Source organism: Pituophis catenifer, unplaced genomic scaffold (genome assembly GCF_029215685.1).
Source record: "Pituophis catenifer annectens isolate HBS135680 unplaced genomic scaffold, rPitCat1.0.hap2 SCAF_8, whole genome shotgun sequence".
Classification (NCBI taxonomy): Eukaryota; Metazoa; Chordata; class Lepidosauria; order Squamata; family Colubridae; genus Pituophis; species Pituophis catenifer.
In genome coordinates this window covers 61,052,106-61,077,164 of record NW_027256888.1, presented here as the reverse complement: position 1 = coordinate 61,077,164, position 25,059 = coordinate 61,052,106, and the positions used below count along the sequence as shown (strand labels likewise).

At 37.0% G+C, this 25,059-nt stretch overlaps 1 protein-coding gene across 3 annotated transcripts in view; it reads left to right on the top strand.

Moving 5' to 3' along the window:
* Window positions 1-16,248, top strand: part of NPNT (nephronectin) — an 81,502-nt gene extending 65,254 nt beyond the window's left edge. For all 3 annotated transcript variants that reach the window (XM_070948375.1, XM_070948373.1, XM_070948376.1), the window contains 4 exons: window positions 1,781-1,876; window positions 3,983-4,081; window positions 7,243-7,499; window positions 9,853-16,248. In XM_070948375.1, the coding sequence (XP_070804476.1) occupies window positions 1,781-1,876; window positions 3,983-4,081; window positions 7,243-7,499; window positions 9,853-9,948 (548 nt within the window). In that variant the 3' untranslated portion in view covers window positions 9,949-16,248. The remainder of the gene's footprint in view (window positions 1-1,780; window positions 1,877-3,982; window positions 4,082-7,242; window positions 7,500-9,852) is intronic.
* Window positions 16,249-25,059: the final 8,811 nt, after the last annotated feature.

Sequence of the window (25,059 nt, the reverse complement as noted above, 5' to 3'; positions counted from 1 at the left end):
GAGAGGAGGGATTGTCCTGGAAGGGAGAAGGCCCACAGGCAACTGATTCTCCAGTGATGGCTCACCAGATAGCCTTTGCTAGAACAAGTTTGCCGTTTAAAATGGCTCATTGGATGTGCATTTTGTCTTTCATGTCTTAATTTTAAAACATAAATGCATGCTATACAAAATAATGGAAAATAAAACTATTGTGCCTCATATCACATCACAGTGGGGGATACTGAAGGGCAAAATTCTTACCCAGATCAGTGCTGAAATCCACATTTTTTACTACCAGTTCTATGGGCGTGGCTTGGTGGGCGTGGCAGGGGAAGGATACTGCAAAATCTCCGTTCCCACCCCACTCCTGGGAGAAGGATATTGCAAAATCTCCATTCCCACCCTGCTCTGGGGTCAGCCAGAGGTGATATTTGCCAGTTCTCCGAACTGCTCAAAATTTCCGCTACCGGTTCTCCGAACTGTTCAAAATTTCCCATACCGGTTCTCCGAACTACTCAAAATTTCCGCTACCAGTTCTCCAGAACCTGTCAGAACCTGCTGGATTTCACCCCTGACCCAGATACCAAATAAAAGCCTATCACATATTAGATGTTCAAGCAGACTACTCTCAATCAGGCCTGTGTCTGAACAGTTACAACTAAAAATCAAAACTATCTTAGTGAAAGAACAGTTTCCATGAATTATCTGGGCCTTGGCATCCTTCAAGTTTTTCTTTTTAGCAGTGAGAACAGCAGATGTTCCAGATTTTTTCTCCCCCAATAAAAAGGATCTTTAAAAACATATTTTTCTACAATGCTTTTAAGACAGGCTAATTACTGATATTTTATTCAGGTTTTTTTTTAATGATTCACATCTTCCATCATTTTAAATACCAGAGGTTGATTTTATTATTTACTTCTGGTTTTAGTATCAATTATATTTATTGCAAACTACCTTGTGGGTTGTGCTGACAGCACATATATCTAAGAAATAAATAATGCTATGTGCCACTAAAAATAAATTCTATATCATTACTGTACTATAATTATAGTATTTATGTTTTTCCAGAAAATTAAAATGGCATAAGTACAAGAATTTCTTCCTTTGTGTTGACAAGCTCAAAATTCTTAAGCAATGTCTACGTCAATATTCAGTATTTCATTAAAACATCACTATTGTGTTGTTTAAATTGGGAGTTCATATCATCGCTTCTCTTTCAGAGGGAGAAAAGGTCATCTTAGTTGTTGAAGCATCAAACAGATCAGAAGACACATCTCACTTGTATAAAAATATTTCTAGCAATATGGCTGATTATCTGTAATGTGGTAGGATATTAAGAAAAAAAAATGAAAACAGAGCAGACAATGGAAGCAGAAACAATGATTGAAGTGAACTAGCCTGTTCAAAAGCTGTTAGGAAGGAAATACAAGAGGACCTGAATATGGCTCTCTTCTCTAGCAGGGGTGTCAAAATGGCGGGCCACAGGCCGGATGCATCACATGCAGACCATGCCCACCCAGCTCCGTGAAGGGGAAAAACATCGCGATAACATGACGGCAACATGATACCGCAAGCTTGACACCCATGCTCTATAGTCTTCTTCATGAGTCATACTAATTGGTTGTGGCCTCTATAATTATTACTTAGCTGAAATCCTTGTATTTCTTACAAGCTCACCCAAATGGCTTTTGCAGTGAAGCTTGACAATAGGTTGGTAGGTAATCTATGTAATAATCTCCGGTTTACTTCCTTCTCTGTTTTATTGTTTCTTCTTTAATGTCTTGATGGTTTCCTCTTCCAGTTCCCCGCCAGCCTGGAGTGAACAATCATCTCTTAGAAACATTTGAAATTGAACAAGGGATAAGTGCCAATGAGGATGAAGCAAATGATGATCCAGGTAAGCACTTTGTCACTTTGGATTCTAGCTAGCATTCTATAAAGCACTGTTAAGCGGAAAACATTACTGTTTGTTATGTACCACATTCCTAAGAATATGTGCACCATCAAGCATACAGTATGTGTACTTTAATAATGTGTACAAACCAGTTTTTTTTTTTTTAATTTGATTTATATGCCGCCCTTCTCCGGAGACTCAGGGCGGCTTACAGTGCGTTAAGCAATAGCCTTCATACTTTTGTATATTTATACAAAGTCAGCTTATTGCCCCCACAAACTGGGTCCTCATTTAACCTACCTTAGAAAGGATGGAAGGCTGAGTCAACCTTGAGCCTTGGAGAGATTCGAACCAGCAGTAAATTGCAGGCAGCTGTGTTAATAACAGGGTGCTTTAAACCACTGTAGTACCAAGGCTCTTTTTGTGTGCTTGCAGTATAAAATGAGAACTCTACTTACTGAAAGCCATTCTTTGAATTCTGAGGAAAGTAGTAAAAGAAACATATAAAACATATCTTCTTCCCCAGATTCCTCAAAATATTGGTCTTTCCACAATAATCATTTTTCTTCAGGTATTGATTAGATTTGAAAGCACTACTTAAATTGCAGTTAGAATAGAATAGAATAACAGAGTTGGAAGGGACCTTGGAGATCTTCTAGTCCAACCCCCTGCCCAGGCAGGAAACCCTACATCACTTCAGACAAATGGTTATCCAACATCTTCTTAAAAATTTCCAGTGTTGGACCATTCACAACTTCTGTAGGCAAGTTGTTCCACTTATTAATTGTTCTAACTGTCAGAAAATTTCTCCTTAGTTCTAAATTGCTTCTCTCCTTGATTACTTTTCACCCATTGCTTTTTGTTCTTCCCTCAGGTGCTTTGAAGAATAGCTTGACTCCCTCTTCTTTGTGGCAACCCCTGAGATATTGGAACACTGCTATCATGTCTCCCCTAGTCCTTCTTTTCATCAGACTAGACATACCCAGTTCCTGCAACCATTCTTTATATGTTTTAGCCTCCAGTCCCCTAATCATCTTTGTTGCTCTTCTCTGCACTCTTTCTAGAGTCTCAACATCTTTTTTACATTGTGGTGACCAAAACTGAATCCAATATTCCAAGTGTGGCCTTACCAAGGCATTATAAAGCAGTATTAACACTTCACGTGATCTTGATTCTATCCCTCTATTTATGCAGCCCAGAACTGTGTTGGCTTTTTTGGCAGCTGCTGCACAATGCTGGCTCATATCTAAATGGTTGTCCACTAGGACTCCAAGATCCCTCTCACAATTACTACTATTGAGCAAGGTACTACATATATGGTACCTGTGCATTTTGTTTTTCTTCCCTAAATGTAGAACCTTGCTTTTTTCACTGTTGAATTTCATTTTGTTAGATAGTGCCCAATGTTCAGATCTGTCAAGATCCTTCTGTATCTTGAGCCTATCTTCTGGAATGTTGGCTATTCCTGCCAGCTTGGTCAGCCAGTTATGAATCCATCTGGTGGTGATGCTGTCTAACCCACATTTTTCTACTTTATCTAGTAGTAGGTTATGGTCTACTTTATCAAATGCTTTACTGAAGTCCAAGTAAATTATATCGACAGCATTCCTCTGGTCCACTAATTGAAGTTCCTCACATCAATTGCAAGAATTCGTGATTTTAAAATCTCGAACATTTCCTCTTTGTGCACAAAATTTGGGTGGGATGGATATTTGTGGTATGATAGAATGAAAATAGTAAGATAAATCTAATGAAATCTACACAACTTTATAATTTGCACCAATATGGTAAATTTTAACTAAATTGGGTATCCCATACTTTTCTAAAAGCAGAAATGAAGAGAAGAGCACAGCAGGAAAATGGCTTAGAATTCCTTTGTCTTCATCAACTGATGGATTAATAAAAGCTTCTCCTTTTTGCAAATGTGATTGACATATTTTTACATTATTTGTGTGAAAAGTGACTACACATAAATAACCTCACACTCAGCTTAGCCTCTACCAATCTAGGACCTTCAAAGTATTGGAATGAAAGTTCCAGCATATTTACAGAGGAGTGAGTTAACCTGTCTCAAGTCTGAAGGCCTTTTTTTTTTTTTTATCTCTGTAGGTATTCTGATCAATAGTTGCAACTTTGATGGTGGTTTGTGTGGATGGATCAAACAAAGAAATGATGATTTACACTGGGAACCTGTTAAAGACTCCTCAGGTATTGCTCGATTTCCTTCCAGTTAAGATAGTGCTATATGATAAGCAAAGAATCAGAGATAAGAAAAAAAAATATTGGCATATAGTTTCTGGCAATTGATATTTATTTGGAGTTGAGGAGTGTTCTGATAGAATGTAAAGTTTTGTTTTAGCTTTCCTGTGTATGTAAATTTTCAAGGGCCATTTTCTTTGGACTGCTCCCTGAATGGAAAACATTTGAAAAGCAGTGTGTGAACATGGTAATACCTCTTAAGCAGGGGTACTATTCAGCAGGTTCTGGAGATCCGGTAGCGGAAATTTTGAGTAGTTCGGAGAACCAGCAAATAACACCTCTGGCTGCCCCCAGAGTGGGGTGGGAATGGAGATTTTGCAGTATCCTTCCCCTGCCATGCCCACCAAGCCACACCACGCCCACCAAGCCATGCCCACAGAACCAGTAGTAAAAAAATTTGAATTCCACCACTGCTCTTAAGGCAATTTTCTTGCATATTCATTCATATTTTTGTTCCTAAATCATATTAACATTTACTTTTTTTCTTTGTAACTGTCAGTGTTTGATGAGGGCTATATATCTAAATCTAAATACTGTATGTATGGCCTATTATGAAGCTGAAGCTTTGGAAAACTACTTACTAATAATTTGTGATTCTGAATACAGATTTATATAATTAATTGCACTGAGACATCTCAAATCACTTGAATAGGGCTTGGAAAAGAATCACTTTGGGCATTTCAACTAAATAATATAGCCACACTACAAGTACAGTATGTACAGTATACACTGTATGGAAGGCTAGTTAAGATGTTAGGCCTTTTAATTATATGCCTTTGTTTTGTTAGTACCACATTTGTATAAAAGTATACATTCTTTGAAGAACTTTTCTAACTTGAAATATTAAAAATACATTCAAAAAATAAATTCATATATTATATTGATAGCATGCTTATGTGGCATGGCAACTTTAATAGACTTTTGAATTCTCAATTCTCAAAAGACAGTGAAATAAATTACTACCTTTTTGACTCATTCCAGTCTTCCAGTTGATACTTTTTGCACAACCTATTATTTATCCTGGCATGAAGAAGTATATGGATGAGAAACTAATGGCAAATGTTAGGTTTATTTCTGGAATTATGGCTCTAGATACTATGTTTACAGGAAGTGGGATGATGTTTACATAAATGGACACGTTTAAAGCAGAGGTGGGTTTCAGCATGTTCTGACCAGTTCTGGAAAACCGGTAGCGGAAATACCGGTAGTAAAAATTCTGACTGGCCCCACCCCCATCTATTCTGTGCCTACCAAGTCCCAGCTGATCAGGAGGAAATGGGGATTCTGCAGTATCCTTCCCCTGGAGTGGGGTGGGAATGGAGATTTTACAGTATCCTTCCCCTGCCACGCCCACCAAGCCATGCCGTGCCCACCAAGCCACACCCACAGAACCGATAGTAAATTTTTTTGAAACCCACCAGTGTTTTAAAGTTATCTGAAATCTATGGATACAACCCTGCATACATCCAAAAGAGAAAGTGGAAGATTTTCTGTACTCTTAACTTCCTCAGAAACATGAATTGTTCCAGCAAGAAATATTTTAAGATTACAGTTTCAAATGCAAAGCTCTTATCTTCCCTCTTAGAATGGTGTATGAACATTCTAAAGTAAACAATGGAAGTTCATTGAATGAGTCCAGATTATTAATACTTTGGTATCATTTCTTTAGTTGCAGCCCTAGTTTTGTTTGGGAAATATGATCCCCAAAATGTCCTTCCATCAATGGAAAATCATAGGATCAAATATAATTAAAGAATATTGATGAGAAAAGGTTTATTTAATTTTTTTTTTTTTTTGCAAAAAAAATGTTTCTCAAGACCCAACATTCAGTTATTACAGCTTGGATTTTTTTAAAAAAGTGTTTATCATTTACCAATTATCTGAATTGGATAAAATATCTTCTGCAAAATTATAGAAAAACGTAGATAATCGCACTCATATATACAGTATTCTATTTACGCTTTCTAATATCTGAGTCAATTTTTCTATTATTTTTAACTGAATTTATGTACTGTGTTTCCCCCCAAATAAGACCCTGTCTTATATTTTTTTGAACCCTGAAATAAGCGCTTGGCCTTATTGCCATGCGCTCAAAAGCCCGATTGGGCTTATTATCAGGGGATGTCTTATTTTGGGGGAAACAGGGCATATGTATACATATGTACCAGTGATGGATTTCAAAATTTTTTACTACCGGTTCTGTGGGTGGGGCTTTGTGGGCATGGCATGGCTTTGTGGGCGTGGCAGGGGAAGGATACTGTAAAACCTCCATTCCCTTCCCAATCCAGGGGAAGGTTACTGCAAAATCCCCATTTCCTCCCAATCAGCTGGGACTTGAGAGGCAGAGAATGGGGACGGGGCCAGTCACTGGTTCTCCGAACTACTCAAAATTTCCGCTACCGGTTCTCCAGAACTTGTCAGAACCTGTTGAAACCCACCTCTGGTATGTATGTATGTATGTATGTATGTATAAAATTCAAACTTTTTCCCTACCGGTTCTTGGACGTAGCTTGATGGGCGTGGCGAGGGAAGGATATTGCAAAATCTCCATTCCCACCCCACTCTGGGGCCAGCCAGAGATGGTATTTTCTGGTTCTCCAAACTACTCAAAATTTCCGCTACCAGTTCTCCAGAACCTGTTAGAACCTTCTGGATTTCACCCCTGGTATGTATGTATGTATGTGTATATATTTTGGATATATATATATACATCCAAAAGAGTATATACATACATACACATACACTTTAGGGTAGACCATATTTATTTATTTATTTATTTATTTATTTATTTGTTTGTTTGTTTTATTTTATTTTATTTTATTTTATTTTATTTTATTTTATTTTATTTAATTTAATTTAATTTTATTTTATTTTATTTTATTTTATTTTATTTTATTTTATTTTATTTCTATATCCTGGAAATGTATAAATAATTTGAAATCAATCAATCAAATCAGTGCTGCATTCACATTACTTACAGTGTTACAGCTGGGTGGTCAGTATTAGCCATTTGTGGCAGCCACAAATTTAATTCCTTGTTATCACGTTCCTTTTTTTTCCAAGGGCATGTTGAAATAATTTGTTTTCTCCTCCTACTCTGTTTTAAACAGGTGGACAATATTTATCTATTTCTCAACCCAAAGGGAAGGCAGGTCGATTTGCCCGCTTGGTTCTCCCACTTGGCCATTTAGCTCGCTCCGAAGATCTGTGCTTATCCTTTCGGCATAAAGTGTCTGGATTACACTCCGGTTTGCTTCAAGTCTTCCTAAGGAAGACCGGTATTCATGGGCCAGCAATTTGGGGAAGGAACAGAGGTCATGGTTGGAGTCAGACGCATATAACGTTGAAAGGACCTGGCATCAAAAGTGTGAGTATAGTTCTGGGATCTAAGGGAAAAAATAAACAGAGAGAGAGGGGGGGAGAGAACAATATTATTTATATTTAGTATATTCAATAGTTACATTTCCTTCTATTCTCTATATGTGTTACAATTTCTTCAATGAATGTCTTGATTGTTTAATGTTAATTATCAAACTAATATCTGCACTGAATAGAATAGAATAGAATAGAATAGAATTCTTTATTGCCCAAGTGTGATTGGACACACAAGGAATTTGTCTTGGTGCATACGCTCTCGGTGTACATAAAAGAAAATATACATTCGTCAAGAATCATAAGGTACAACACTTAATGATAGTCATAGGGCAGGGGTCGGCAACCTTAAACCTTCAAAGAGCCACAAAGGTCCTAACAGGAACCCCCCCTTTCAATTCTGGAGCCGACCGGAAGTTGGGGTCCCCCACTATAGAGTCTATAGAGTCTCCTCCTAGTGTGGTGCCCTTTTTCTTCTACTTGTCCTAACCAAAAGCCCTATCAATTGTGGAGCCGACCAGAAAACTCACCCCTGGCCATAGAGTCTTCTCCTGGGACGTCATGCTTTCCTCCCCTTAACCGGAAGCTCCTCTCTAAATTGCGGCACCAACCAGTGACGGAGCCACAGCAGAGGGATAAAAGAGCCACATGTGGCTACAGAGCTACGGGTAGCATGGTTATTTGTGGTATGATAGAAGGAAGGTTAATGTGGATTTTAAAAATCATTATGTTAGATGTGCCCTATTGAGAAAATTGAATAGATAAAAATTCAGGTAGTACCTGAAAACACTTCTGTGGCTCTCAGCATAAGAAGCATTTGATAGACAAGAAATAATAAATAAACAAATATAAATGGCTAACTTATAGTGAAAAATTAGAAACTTGTCAAGGAGAATACAAAATAAAATCAAAAGAGCAATCGGTGACAGAGAGACAGTTGCCAATGGTTTTCTTATTTACAGTTGATAGAAATATTTAAAGTAGACAAAAAGGAGTTAATTCTTTTGAATATTGTAAGACAGAGTTTGAAATGGAATTGTGTACAAAAGATGGACTTGGAATTTTAAAATGTATACACTTCAATTGAAATTTGAAACAGAGCAAATGAAAGAATGATGAAAAGAATTACTGTATACAGGGAGTTAAACTTTTGAGAGTAATTTATATACATGGAACAATGGGATAAATAAGTGGTTGAAAGGATTGAAGTTTACATTATGTTATAATCTTAAAAGAGAATTTTTACAAAATTATGTACTGCTGGTATATGATAGTGGAAAAATTGTCTAGAAGTATAGAAATGTGTGAAAGCATTTCAAATACATGTTGGAAATATGAACAGCAGAGACATTTTATCGTATTTGGTGGACATGTAAAAAAACCTACAATATTGTGGATTCAAGTATATAAACCGATTTAGAATATTTTAAAGATTAATATACATTTGAGACCAAAGGTTTTTCTTTTGGGACTAATGGACCAATATTTGGAAAAAATTAAGGGAACCTTGCATATGAAAACCTCAGCAAAATTAGTGCACGCATGCATATGGAAAGATTTGGTGGGTTGTTTTCTAAAATTGTCCTTTAACTCTCTTTCAAGTAAAATCCCATGTTGATCTCCATGAATAAATTATTGCAAAATTATTTTCAGTGAATCACTGAAAATCACTGAAAATTATTTCAGTGAATCACTGAAAATTATTTTATCAACCAAAATAATTGCACACAACTTGTAGTTGTTATTCAATAATGATATCGACCTATAGTTTCTCGTTAAAGGCAAATGTTGTCCCTCTTTGGATGTTAATGCTCTATTGGCCTCTTTCCAATTCTCTGGCATCTTTCCTCTCTGTAAGATTAATCATGCTTTGTAAAGGTTGTAAAAGTTCATCCTCCAATAATTTATAATAAGAACCTGATCATTCATCTGGTCCAGACACCTTTCCTAGTTTAATCTTTTTATAAAGAAGGTTTAGAAACCTCCCTTATTGTTATAAATCCATTCATAATCTGTGATTAATTTAGAGCTAAACCTAAATAAATGTATATATAAGTAAATGCAAATGTATTTGGCTGCTATATTCCATATTTCTCTAAACATCCTAGATCATATAACAAACTAAAGGAACAAAAGTCTGTAAACTGAAAGTTGCCAAGTTCACACATTACACTTATCCAAAATTCAGTGTGGCTTAGTATAAGTGTGAGCATAATTGTTGTGTTTCATAAATCATGGTTCATAGCTAAAGCCATTGTTACTTATTAAGTAAGCAACCGCTTAACATGATACATGAACCCAATCAATCTCATATGTCTGTTTTATTATTATTTTTTTTCCTTTCTCAGGTTATTTTTAAAGGCGAAAAAGGAAAAGGAAGAACTGGGGAAATTGGTTTGGATGATATAAGTTTGAGAAAAGGCCGATGTTCTCAGGACCATTAGTGGTACAGATGGGTGAAGAGAACAGACTTTCGTTGTCCATGCCTATTATTTGAGACATGTGGATGATTTATAACTTCTCCTTTGTCTTTGTGAAATCACAGTGGATCTCCATATAAATAATTCAGATTTTCTGTATTAGCAAAGAAAGCTTAAACAGAAGAAGCCATTAACATTGGTTAACATTGCCTGTGCTGTAGGAGGTTCTGAATGGAGGATATATACATGTCCTTTATGAAGAAAAGACTGCCTAAACGTCCTCAAAAAGAGTCAACATCTGAATCCATGTCTTCTTTGTGTTTTCCATTGGATGATTATGGTTCATTTTGTGTCACAAACTGAAGTTACACTCATTATTATTGTACTGCATCAATTTTTAAAGTAGAGTGTTTTGTGTGTCTCTGTGTGTATAAATAACATTTATCCCGTTATCTTATTGCAAAAGGCAGTTAAAGAGTAGCACTGCAATCCTTAATATAGGTAGTGCTGTGTTCTGTATAAATATGTATTATTATTATTAATGTATTTATATATGTTGTATATTTGCAAACTCTAGTTGTAAGATGAAATAGCATTTGCGCACGTTACAGTTAAACCAGCAAAACAGGCTGGTAGTCCAATAGCCAGTTCTTTTTAAAATATATAAGACCCGGCAATGTTCCTTGCCTTTCTAAACTCAAACAGTAGAATATTTTACATGATTGCAAAAATGAATATAATGTAAGCATTACCAGATTCAGGAGAATTAGACTTCAGCAATCCTGTTCTGAAAAGAAAAGCATTCATGACTGGTATCAGCAGCTCAACTTGGCCTTGATGGATTTTAATTTTTTTAATATATTCAAGGAAAGTTTCTCAGATAGCAATTTTTCCTCTCTTATTCATATGCTAGTAAGAAACAAAATAGGTTTTGTGGTTCATAAGCAAAGAAACGCAGAATGACTGGTCATGTATTAACCAGAATTATATAGGTAGTCCTCAACTTAACAACAGTACATTTAATGAGCGTTCAAAGTTACAACAGCATTGAAAGAAGTGCCTCGTGGTCATTTTTCATACTTACAAGTGTTGCAGCAACCCCGAACAAAATTTGGATACTTGGCCACTGACTCATATTTATGACAGTTGCAGTGTCACCTTTTCCGACCTCCTAACAAGCAAAGTCAATGTGGAAGCCAGATTCACTTAACAACTTAATAACTGGAGTGATTCACTTAACAATTGTGTCAAGAAAAGACCTAAATTGGGGCAAAATTCACTTAACAAAAGTTTCACTTAGCAACAGAAACTTTGGGCTCAATTGTGGTCGTAAGTCGAGGACTACCTGTACATTATTGCATAAATTCTATCTACTGTGTCCTCTTTTCAGACGGTGTTGTCTTTATTTCTGGGCAGATGATTTAATCCACATCATAAGGAAGAAAAATTGTTTCCTGAACATAACAGGAGGGTTGCAATATGGCTCAGTTTCAGATTGATTAAAAGTCCGTCTTGCACAGTATAGCATAGAGAAAAACGCACAACAAAAATGCAGTTGAATGAGGTAGAAAAGCCAAAGAGAGCTTTCGATGACTTAGAATTTGGATCTTTTAATTCTTATTTGCAAAAATGGAAAATTTAAAAAGTCTCCCCTTGCATCCAGATGGCAATCGCATTGCTGGCATGTTAATCTCCCCAAGAAGCTATCCAGGTGGTGGGGACTGCCATGGAAAATCCTCTTTTTCGTTGCCTCAAAATGAGTAGATCTTCAGCTGTTCCCAGTGTGGCTTGATAGAAACAAAACAGGTGGCCAACCTATCCCATTTTATAAGTCCAAAATAATTTAGCTCTATTTCTCAACTTATTCCATATCTGAAGTTGCTTCTTACTAACATGTGATTTCTTCCTGTATTTCTCACAATACACCAGAGGTCAACAATATGGTGCCCCTAAAAGCTGTTCAACCACCCCTCACACCCAATTAATTATATATATTTATTTCTAAAATATATTCAAGGATCAAAGTCTAATTAGTTCACAGGGGCATTCTTGGATAAGATTGCAGGGTATCTTAAGAGTTAAAGTCATTAAAATTTTACACTTATTAAAAGTTCGCAACATCCAGACTAAACCATTTATAGATATGATAATTTCTGACAGAAAAAGAGTTTATTAAGGCATACTACTTTGAAAAGAACTACTATAAAAGTAAATCAATGATCTTTAATACATTCCATTACAGTCGTTGGAAGAGCTGAGCAGTTTTTTCCCCCCAGTTGTAATTGCAATTTGCCTGTTTAGTCAAGCCAATGTTTTTAGCAGAAATATCTTAGACCAGGGGGATCAAACTCACGGCCCACAGTGCATCATGCGCTGGCCACACCCACCCCAGTTTAGCGAAGGGGGAAAATGTGGCAATACGTCACGTGATGACAATTTGTCGTCGCAAGTTTGACACCCCTGTCTTAGACCTACTCAAGCTATTGGCAAGATTTTTCTTCTTCTAATTGTATGGCTTTCTACAATACGGCATGTAGAATGTCAATATGGCAAGTTACATTTCTCTGATCAAAAGGATGCTATTTTAAATAAGAAAAAACTGATATCCTAAATGTATTTTTTCAGTTGGACAAATAATGAATTTTTGTTTTAAAACTTTAAGAAAAGTAAAATTGTTATGTTTCAATATTGTCATAGTACAAGACCATCAAGCGTAAATCTTTAAAAATGATAAATGAACCCCTCTACAGATATAACTAATGATTTCCTTTGGAGTTAGAGTTGTAATAGTAATATAGTAAAACACTACTTGTAATCAATTTTAATTTATGAGGGCATGGTAGCCTAGAGGTGGAGCTCTTGCTTCACAATCAGAAGGCTGTGTGTTCGATCTTAGGTAGTGGTAGATATTTCTCTCTGTGTGTCATGCCCCCATCGGAGTCTGAATCTGTGGAGGAAGATGAGCTGGAACAAAAACTGATAGCGAGTGAGAGGGCAGCTCCATTGGCCTTGGAGGAAACTGGGGAAGGGCAGAGTCAGTCCAGGCAAGGCTGTTCGGAATTAGCAAGGCCTGCAGGGAGGGAGGATAGACAGAGACGAGGAGCAAGAACCACTCCCTCCTGATGCAAGGGCTAGGAGAGTGCAGAGAAGGCGGGATCAGTGCAGGCAGAGAAGGCAACATGCGAAGAGAGTGCCCCACCTAGCTTCACCAGGAACACCTGGGAAATGAGACAAGGAGACTTAAGGGGAGGGGCATTTATCGGGAACAAACACCGAGTTCCTGAAGTGTTGTGTGCCAACTTTTGAACTTGCCAAGAGTCCTTGCATTCCTTATTGGCGTTCTGAACTAATTATCTGGATCTTCTGCTCCCTGAACTCCTTACTTGGCTCTTGGTTTGCCAAAATACATTTGGGATTTATTGTTGTGTAGCCTTGGTGCAGACAGCGCTAGGCTGGATTAATTGCAGCCAGAGGCTGTTTGAGGTTTGTGTGGGTGTTGTTCTCACTTTGCTTTAGGACTTGTCCGTAATGTGGGAGCATTTGGGGAGATTTGGAGCAGTAAAGGAGCTGCCAGCTGTTTGTGTTATCTCTGTGCCCTGCCCTGGGTCATCACACTCTGGGTGCAACAAATAATTGTCTGCTGTGAACTCCACGTAGGTGTCAGGAAAGGCATCTGGCCAGTAAATGCTTGAGCTCTGTTGAGTCACCCATACTCCACCAGATGCAAGAGATTAAAGGGTCATTAAAAGAAAAAATCAATTTAAATTTCTATATCAAATGAAACAATAACAAAAGCTACATGTTTATAAACTGAAACTGATTTTTAAAGTCCTTTTCACATGTACAGCTCTATAGAAGCTCCAGAGACCACAGATTTATTGTTACACACTACAATGCAGAGAAGATAGACATGCAAATCTGAATCAAACTAGTGGTACTCAGTGTCAGTGGATTTACATATCTGATAATCAACTATGACTCTGGAAAAGTAAGAATTTTGTCCTCTTTCACAGAGTTGAAAGCGTTGAATATGTTACAAAAACTTAACATTTTTGACGTAATAACAGTTGTAATGGAGTAAACGAAGCATTTTGTAGAATAAATAGATTTGGAATGCAAGATACAGGAGAACAGCCCTGCCCAAAATCCTCTTTAAGTGAATTGGTTTTATCAAGAGCAATGGAGAAAGAAATCTTCACTTGATATCTGGATATAGAATGAGGAAGTGCTTCATATTTGGCCAAATACTTCTATATTATTCCTGAATTATGCTGGCAGTATTAAATAATACCCTCTTTAAATTATGCCTTGATCATGCTATATGAAAACTATATGCATGTTTATATTTTCTAAAGCTAAGAATAGAATAGAATAGAATAGAATAGAATAGAATAGAATAGAATAGAATAGAATAGAATAGAATAGAATAGAATAGAATAGAATTCTTTATTGGCCAAGTGTGATTGGACACACAAGGAATTAGTCTTGGTGCATATGCTCTCAGTGTACATAAAAGAAAAGATACATTCATCAAGAATCATAAGGTACAACACTTAATGATAGTCATAGGGAACAAATAAGCAATCATATCATATTAGGAAACAGTCAATATAAATCGTAAGGGTACAAGCAACAAGGTTACAGTCATACAGTCATAAGTGGAAGGAAATGGGTGATAGGAACGATGAGATGATTAATAGTAGTGCAGACTTAGAAATTATTTAATTAAATAAGAATGTATACTTTTTTTATATATTCCTTGACTTTTCAATGAATCTACTCAATTTTAATTCCACTTAATGGGTTTCTATTGAAGTGAATAAAATATAAGATCAGCTAGGAATGTCATGTTTGTGTTGTAATATGTAGGCAATTCAAGATGAAGGTGTTATGATTCAGCCCTGATACACCTCATCTATATCAGGCTCCTCTTTCAATAGGCAGAGACTGTTAACTATTTTCTAGATGGAAACAATTCCCCAATAAAGATATGGGTTGCTGCTTCTAATAGCAATGAATTGAAAGAGATTGGCCTCTGAAAAAGTAAAATGTAACTCACAGAGGCATGAATTGCTTCCATATTTGGTTGTCCTGCTTATAGAATCATAGCAAAATAGGAACTCGTAAATCTTGAGTGAATCACATGAGTACCATATGCGAAGATAACTAATGGACTTAATGTTTGGAGAAATGCCCTTCCCTTTGAATGATCAAACCAATGTGAAGAGCAGATGCTAAAGTCACATGGATATATTTGGTTCAGTGTCTGTTGAGTTGTCAAAAGATTTTCTGTTGAGAATTATTTTCTGGAAACTTCTTGTGACAGGTTAATGCATCAATTTCTAAAATTATTTGTTATGCTCCAAATTCATAAAAGCAGCAATAATGGATTTTCATGTAAGCTATTACTCCTAAGTTGTTGGTATATTTGTGGAGGTATACAAATAAGTAGAATACATATATGTTTAAGGAACACGGTGTTGTGTTACACAATATTTATGATAATTTATACAGACCTACCTGACTCTCACTGTATATGTGGTCTTAGAAAGATATGTTACGTGCAGTAGATGGATTTTTAAATCATCATTTATGAAGGTGAGAAAATGCTCCAGAGCAACAAATCGAGCTATATCTAAAAGATGCACATCTGAATCTTTCATCTATATTTAATTAGCATATATTCTTTTTTTTTTTTTAGAAATGTTAGTATTTAAACATGCCTAAAGTCCATGATTAATTAATGGCACCTAGGTGCATCTATATAATAACTTACCATATCTATCTTTTCTTCTTTTGATTACTGTCTTCATAATTGTCAAAATCATTTTTTGATATCCACAACCTATTAAAATGATATGGTATCCTTGTTTAATCTAATTATGTTTTACTCAGTTGTTCAGATACACAAGACGCATTCATAAACCATGAACTAACACAGGAACTTTATACAAAACAGTATACTAAGAATTTCTCACTATATGCAAACGGTGTAGATAGGTATTAAGTATGTCTGTTAAATCTGGATTATATATGAGTATTAAAAAATGGAATCAGTTCAAAGAATACCCAACACCCATGCACATAGCCACACAACCTTTCTTCTCTTTAGGTTATCCAATACTTTGACATTAATATCAATGTCCTGATGTTCTTATTTCCTTTATTGGTGGGAATAAGGCTTTAACATAACATAGTTTCACTTGTTTTATATGTTGGGTATTTTTGGATGAAGGATACAACCGAAAGATACCATAAAATCAACAGTATTTCTTAAATTGTACTTCTTGATTAAGTTTTGTCTTGCAGTAATGGGAGGTTAGTTCTTTAATGGCTCAACCAGTTTTTAAACCTTTTGAATTAAAATTCATTTATTTCTATCATAGACTATTTTCTTCCTCCTCAACTATTGTTTAAAGAGTTACTGTAAGAGTTGCAGGCCCATTTGCTTGATTTTCCTTTTATCTTTGCCCAAGATAATGAAGATTATGTGGTTCTTGTTACTGTGCTTTGAAATGAAGATGATAGTAGAAGAAGAATGATGGAAAGTGAGTTGAACTGAGGATGGATTACTTTTGTCTTTTTAAAGGTTAGTAAAACTGTTTTTAAAAGTAAAGGTTCCCCTAGCACAGTGGTTCTCAAGCTTCCATGACCTTTAATACAGTTCTTCATGTTGTGGTGACCCCCAACCATAAAATTATTCCTAAAACCATTGAAAATATGTATTTTCCGATGGTCTTAGGCGACCTCTGTGAAAGGGTCGTTCGACCCCCAAAGGGGTCGCGACCCACAGGTTGAGAACCATTGCCCTAGCACATATGTGCTAGTCGTTTCTGACTCTAGGGAGTGGTGCTCATCCCCGTTTCAAAGCCCAAGAGCCAGCGCTGTCCAAAGACATCTCCGTGGTCATGTGGTCAGCATGACTGAATGCCAAAGATGCACAGAACGGAATGGAAAGATGGTCCCTATTTTTCTACTTGCATTTTTTTACGTGCTTTCGAACTGGTAGGTTGGCAGAAGCTGGGACAAGTAATGGGAGCTCACCCCATTATGCGGCACTAGGGATTCGAACCACTGAACTGCCAACCTATTGATCGACAAGCTCAGCGTCTTAGCCACTGAGCCACCGTGTCCCTAGAACTGTTTTTAGAATGATATTTTATACCCAAAACGGCAGAAGAAAGTGCCATCAACTTTTAGTCACTATGAGATAGAGAGGCTTTGGAAGAGGCAAAGAAAAAGGTTTCATGGAGTCCCAAGATAGTTATTTTGGATATAGAAGAAATGCTGGGCACTCATGAATATTGTGTCTCTCCCTTCTTTGTCTCTCTTCCTTTCTCTCAGAAGGAGAAAAGAAAAAATGAAAGAGAGAGAGAGAGAGAGAGGCTGCTACAGAGGATATATAAGTTTGAAGAAATAAACTCCATTTACAGCAACTTAAAATAAAAAATTATGATAAAATTTCTAAAACCAAAAAAGTTTTATTTTTCATAGTTTTGGATTGGTTTGTGAACGTGCCCCGTTGATATAAAAGGATACCCAATTTAAGTGAAGCAATAACTCTGGAAACATTAATTCTAATAGATGTACATTAACTGCAATGGTTTTCTAAAAATTGCTAATGAGGCTATTTCCTCAGGCATATAGTTCCCAACTGTATATTTTAAGATTTAAGCTTAAGAATCATGATCTGAATAGGCTTCAGCATGCTGAATGCTGTGCCGGGCTTCAGTTGACATTTCTAAAGAGCTTACGTTTCTTAAGTGTTCTTTTTACCATAATCACAAGTAAATAGTCATTGCTGTAACACACGTTCTTTCAGTCAAAACTCTAGAAATATGCAAGGTTCTAGGCAAGCAGATGCTTCTTCATTCCTTTCAATAACCCCAAATCAGGCTGAGATTAATTGCAAGAATAAGGAAGATTAGACTTTTTTTTCCAGACTGCTAAATAAGCAGTTTTTTTTTTTAAAAAAATTATTATTATTATAGGTGAACTTTATGAATTGCGTGGAGCCAAATGTTGAATCATGTTGCTTTAGATCCAAAATTCTGACACCAGGTTACAATTTTGCATTATAACAATGCAGGAACATACAGGAGTGTAATCATATTGTGACAGGGAGACAAATGTAGTAAGAAGCAGAAATGTCACAGATTTTATACATGGCAAAAAATGAATATATTGCAGCGGCAGCTCAAGTCTTTCTACTCTACTCTACCCTTGCCCTAGACCAGTTGAGAAATTGTTGTGAGCCAGGAAAAACAATTTGCAAATCTCTACAGGAAATTTCCTTGGACAGATGACACACTTAATTCTTCATATTTAATGGGGGACATGGGCAGTATTAACCACAGGGTATTTCCCATGTGCTCTTGCAGAATAATCTAGCATACTTCTAAAAAGTGTTATGTAATTCAAGCTAAAGGCAGAAAAGAACCTGGGCAGCAATTTACATAAAAGCCAGACACATTGACTTTATTACAGTATTTATGAGCACCATTAAACCATGACTGAATGAAACTGCCACCTCCATCTACCATTCTATCAGCTTGCCTTGTTTATAATTGAGATATTATGGCTGCTTGAACGGCAGTGCTGGTTTCTAATTTCTTCAGGGGGGAGCTATTAAATTAATCGTGCATTAAAACATTATGCAGGCTGTGAGTTGTTTGCAAAGTACCGATATCTTTGCAGGATTGGTGGGATTTTGTGACTATGGACTTAATTTAATTTGGACAATTAAATTGAGGCTAAAAGGTAATATACAAGAGAATCAGAGGAAGAGTTGAATTTCACTGTTCTGTTAGGGTGAATTATTAAGAAAAAATAATAATTTTGAACTACAGATTTCCCTGCATGGAGTAGAGGCAATATATTTAGTAACTGGAGAACACCGTGAAGGTCAATGAGAGGATATTTTTTGATCAACCACCATACATATGTCACTTGCGTACAGATAAGAAGGAAAATTGATATGAACATGGTAAAAAAAAGCAGGAAAACCTCACATTTTTCTTAAATTATTAACCTAAACGTGCTCTACAGTCCATTTTCTCTGCTCTTTTCCAGTTGTGTTGTATTATTTTTTTTAACTTCCCTAAAATCAGCAACAGCTGCTGAGGAGGAAATGAAATTACATTCAAAAGGGCCAAAAATATGCTTGCTCCTTACATGATAGGCTCTTTCTTGGCATGCAAACCCATGCCATTATTACCCTCACCTCGGCCTAGACTGCTTTAAGGCACTTTACATGGGGATGCCCTTAAATATTGTTCAGAAACTACAGTTGTGCAAAATGAAGTAGCTCATACCGCTTTGGAAACATGATTTTGAGAGTATCTAAGACCAGCTTTATTGACCCTACATTGGTTACCAATTAGTTTCTGGGCCTAGTTTAAAGGACTTGGTTCCCAGATACTACACAACTGTCTTCACTAACCAGTTTTGGCCTGATTAGATCTACCAGGAAGAAGCTTCTGCAAAACCTACACTTTCAGAAGATTCAGGGAGCTGAGGCAAGAAGGCAATGGTTTTCTGTTGGCCATGGACACTATGGAATGGCCTCCTCTTGATCAGGTTAGCTTCCTCTCTGATGGTCATTCAAAACCTCTTGGAAACTAATACCACTCTATAAAGATTTAGTAAGACCACACCTAGAATACTACATCCAGTTTTGATCACCACACTATAAAAAAGATGTTAGGACTCTAGAAAAAGTGCAGAGAAGAGCAACCAGGATGATTAGGGGACTGGAGACTAAAACATATGAAGAACAGTTACAGGAACTGAACATGGCTATTCTAGTGAAGAGAAAGACCAGGGGAGACATAATAGCAGTGTTCCAATATTTGAGGGGTACCCCAGAGAGGAAGGGGTCAAACTATTTTCCAAGGCACCTGAAGGCCAGACAAGGAATAATGGATGGAAACTGACCAAGGAGAGATTCAACCTAGAAATAAGGAGAAATCTTCTGACAATAAGAACAATCAACCAATGGAACAGCTTGCCTTTGGAAGTTGTGGAAGCGTCATCACTGGAGGCTTTCAAGGGGAGATTGCACTGCCGTTTGTTGGGGATGGTATAGGGTCTCCTGCTTGGGTGGGGGTTGGACTAGATGACCTACAAAATGTCCCTTCCAATTCTGTTAATCTAATCTAATTTAATTTAATCTAATCCAATCCCAACCTATTTTAGACAATCTGATTTGGTTTGATTTGATTTGATGTTGCCATCTTTTCTAGCTTCTTCTGTCTGTGTATTGTTACCATGTTGTTGTGCTTTTATTTTATATTGGATATGTTTGATAGTAAATAGTATTTTCTAGGTGAGCCACCAAGAGTCATTTTCACTGTGGTAGCATGGAAATGTTTTTAATAAATGAACAATCAAACAAATGTACTGTAATGCACATGAGGCAGCTTTTGAAGGCAATGTGGAAGCTGTGGTAGCCAGACAGCTGGCGCACAACTCCACCATTGCAAGATAACATTGATTTCATTCCTGCATTGGTTTCTAATAAGCTTCTGTGTCCAATTCAAAATTATTGCCCACAAAGACCTATTGCAGCATATTAATGGATTACATCTGTGTTATTCAAATTGATCTCATCCATCTGGTCCAAATACATCAAGTGAGTCTTCCAAGAGACCTCTCGCTCACAGAAGCACATGAGACCTAAATCAGATGGCAGACTTGATGTGTATGGTGGCCCCAATACTCTCTAAAATCTTTCCCCAGAAGTATATGTAGTGCTTTTTTCTTGAATTCCACAAGCTGGTGAAAACATTCTTATTCCACTGTGCTACTGGTGCTAATCAATTAATTGTGATCATTTCATTTTTGGATTATCATTTGTTTCTATTATTTTCTGCTTTTCTGGCTTTGTTATACACTGTGTAGAATCTGGTGGTTGAAGTAGTCTGTAAAGAAATAAATGGCTATGTAGCTGAGGTATATATGCCTTCAGAGTGTTTTTTGGAAAATATATAGTTGTGTGGTTGGTAATGTCCAAGTTATCAACTAAGGCAGAACTTTACTTCTTAGTATGGAAAAAAAACCCTGCAAAATTTTTTAATCATACAATAGAATTGGAGAGATGGGAAACAATGTGGCAAATAAATACAAAATTAACCATGTCCGCGGCATGCAAGGAAAACCAGTTGAGGATGTTCTATAGATGGCATCTACCTCCGGCTAGACTTGCGAAGATGTTTCCAAATAAATCTCGGAAATGTATGTTGGAAATGTAATAAGAGCTACGGAACATATTACCATCTTTGGTGGACGTGTCCAGCTGCAAAAAAAAAATTCTGGGCTAAGATTAAGAAATGGTTAGAAAAAACTCAGCATTGCCAATAATATCACTGCAGGCAAGAAATATGATTTGAAGAGCTGCTGTCAAAGGATAAAGCTTTGGTGTTTCTCAATCTTAGAAACTTGAAGAGGTTTGGATTTCAATTTCTAGAATTCCTCAGCCAGCATTTGGCTGGCTGGGGAATTCTGGCAGTTGAAGTCTACACTCCTCAGCTGTCAAAAGTTGAGACTGGTCTAGCTAGACCAACAGACAGCATCAGGAATGATAGGTTATCCTGCTGATGTTTTGTATTTAGGCTAAAGCTATATTGCTACCTATTACAATTTATCTGGAATTATGTAAGGAACAGTGGAGATATCTATGTATATATTTAAAATAAATAATAATGCCAAGAAGCTGTTCCTGTCTATTATTTAATTAGAATAACAGAGTTGGAAGGGACCTTGGAGGTCTTCTAGTCCAACCCCTGCTTAGGCAGGAGACCCTACACCACTACAGACAAATGGTTATCCAACATCTTCTTAAAAACTTCCAGTTTTGGAGCATTCACAACTTCTGGAGGCAAGTTGTTCCACTGATTCGTTGTTCTAATTGTCAGGAAATTTCTCCTTAGTTCTAAGTTGCTTCTCTCCTTGATTAGTTTCCACCCATTGCTTCTTGTCCTACCCTCAGGTGCTTTGGAGAATAGCTTGACTCTCTCTTCTTTGTGGCAGCCCCTGAGATATTGGAAACCTGCTATCATGTCTCCCTTAGTCCTTCTTTTCATTAAACTAGACATACCCAGTTCCGGCAACCATTCTTCATATTTTAGCCTCTAGTCCCCTAAACATCTTTGTTGCTCTTGTCTGCACTCTTTCTAGAGTCTCAACATCTTTTTTAAATCATGGCGACCAAAACTGAATGCAGTATTCCAAGTGTGGCCTTACCAAGGCATTATAAAGTAGTATTAACAGTAATTAAAGGTTAATGTGACCACCTTATACTAAACGTCTTGAGAAGGCCAAGCATTTATGGCTCTATATGATTTTTTTGGTCATGATTTATGGTGGTGATAAAGAAACACACATTTTGAAGAAGTGTAAAAAAGATTTATTAAAGCTTTTATACACAAGGGTGTGTATTTAAAAATTAAGAGTTTATCTTTGCAGCTCATTATCTTAATGTGTGCTATATCTGATAGGTTCTGCTTGATCCAATGTTTAACAATAACATTAGTTTTGTGTCCTTGGGACACAAAATAATTTCCTGGATGTTTGTTCTGGCATGAGTAACCAACTTACTTTCACAGGGCTGTCAAATAAACAGGAATTATTCGATGCAGGAAACCTACCTGTAGATCCCGTCATGTTAATGTCTCACATGGCATGCCAAATTATTTCTTTAAAAGCTAATTCCTTTTTTTAAAAAAATCATGAATAGAAGTAAAATACCCAAACATTCTGCCAAGGTATTATTACAATATTTATCTCACCTCAGTACTTGCGTTCCATTCCAAGATTACTCACCTGTCCCAAAAAAAAAAAGACATTTAACAGCTTTTATATAAGTCTTACTGTTCAAAGTTTCTATGAGTTACTAACTCAAGATTTTATGTTTTTTTGTTGTTTTGCTAAATTTGATACATCTCCTTAAAGGTGTCCTCTTTTAGCCATCATCTACAGTGAGAATGGATGAGACACTTCCACAAAATACAACTTTCACATCCCAATTTGTCCAAAGCAATCTAAAGTGGGATATAAATTGATTTCTGCCATATAACTTTGGGATTCTGAGTACACAAATCAGTCAGTGCTTTGTCTCCAGCTGGCTATTAATTATAATTAATCTATTGTTATAAATATAACAATAGAACTAATCTAAAATATATTTTTTAAAAAGCCAATAATAATAAAAACAATATCAAGCAACTGAAGTCCATAAGATGGATATAAATAAAACTCATCAAGGATTGAAAGCCCAGCGAAGAATAATGTCTTAAAAGTTCTCCTAAAAGCAAAGTATATTTATGGTCTTTTAGAGCAGGGGTCTCCAATCTTGGTAACTTTAAGCCTGGAGGACTTCAACTCCCAGAATTCCCCAACCAGCTGTTTCTGAGATCAGTCAAATGCTATTACCTGGCAGATATGAGAGATGCCTAAAACAGGTCCTTCAACTAGACAAATTCTGGGTTTGTTTATATGGACATATGTCATTAGTATATCATAAGTTGGGATGCAGTGGCTCAGTGGCTAAGATGCTGAGCTTGTCGATCAAAAGGTCGACTGTTCAGCAGTTCAAATCCCTAGTGCCGCATAACGGGGTGAGCTCCTGTTACTTGTCCCAGCTTCTGCCAACCTAGCAATTTGAAAGCACGTAAAAAATGCAAGTAGAAAAATAGGGACCCCCTTGGTGGGAAGGTAACAGTGTTCCGTATGCCTTTGCCATTTAGTCATGCTGGCCACATGACCACGGAGACATCTTCAGACAGCGCTGGCTCTTTGGCTTTGAAACGGAGATGAGCACCACACCCTAGAGTTGGGAACGACTAGCACATATGTGCGAGGGGAACCTTTACCTTTAAGTTTAGATATTGACGGAATAATCAGATATAAAGGAAAGGTTGTATTAGACATATGCATTTTTCCTTATGGTATGTGGTGCATTTGGCCTTGCAGGCTCTCCAGGAATTCTAAATCCTCCCACAGCTCTTGGGAAGAACCATCTCTGTAATGCTTTCTATTTGGTCCCGGAGAAATCTCTCTTTGCTGTAGTTTATTCAGGAGGTGGAGGAGGCATGTAGCAATTTGTCTTCAGTGGTTATTTTTATTAAAATGAACAAACAAACAAATGAAATCTGGTCAAAGTCATATTTCATTGTGGTGACAACAGGCTTTGGTTTAATATGGGGTTGAAAACAAAAGCTTGTTTCCTGTGACTATACAGAAGGGGGCAGAGGAAGGGGATGGTTTCTTACCACACTCTACTCTGGTTATCTTGACATTTGGAATCGGTCACAGAGTAGACCTCCTCTGAGTTAAGCTGAATTCACAGTTAGGTTCAAGTAGGGATTTTTAGCCATAAAGTAGAAGTAATAATGTAGAAGTCAGTTTGGTGTAGTGCAGTGGTGGCTTTCAAAAAAAATTACTACCACTTCTGTGGGTGTGGCTTGGTGGGCATGGCATGGCTTGGTGGGTATGGCAGGGGAAGGATACTGTAAAATCTCCATTCCCACCCCACTCCAGGGGAAGGTTACTGCAAAATCACCATTCGCTCCCGATTAGCTGGGACTTGGTAGGCAGTGAATAGATGGGGGCGGGGCCAGTCAGAATTTTTACTACCGGTTCTCCGACCTACTGAAAATTTCTGCTATCAGTTCTCCAGAACTGGTCAGAACCTGCTGAAACCCACCTCTGGTGTAGTGTTTAGAAACTGGGAGACCATGACTTCTAGTCCTGCCTTGGGCACAAATCTAGCTAGATGATCTTAGGCAAGTCAATTTCTCTCAGCCTCCTAGGATGGAGGCAAATCGCATCTGAAAACCTTGCCAAGGAACCTGCAAGGCAGTTTGTCCAGGCAATCTCGGAGAACTGGGCACGATTGAATGGAAGAAAAAAAAATTGCCATTGCATTTTTCTATAATATAATTTCAAATTCCTAAATTAGCCTGGGATTTGTTGGTAATCTATGTATTAAAACAACCATATTTGGCCCTGCTTAGCTTCAGATAAGGTCATCCTGGTACTGTCCCTTGATGCAGCAAAATTAGGTAGCCCTGAAAAAGTATGGGTCAAATCTTCTTTAAGCTGAGCTTGACATCCATGTAGGGAGTTTTGGCAAAA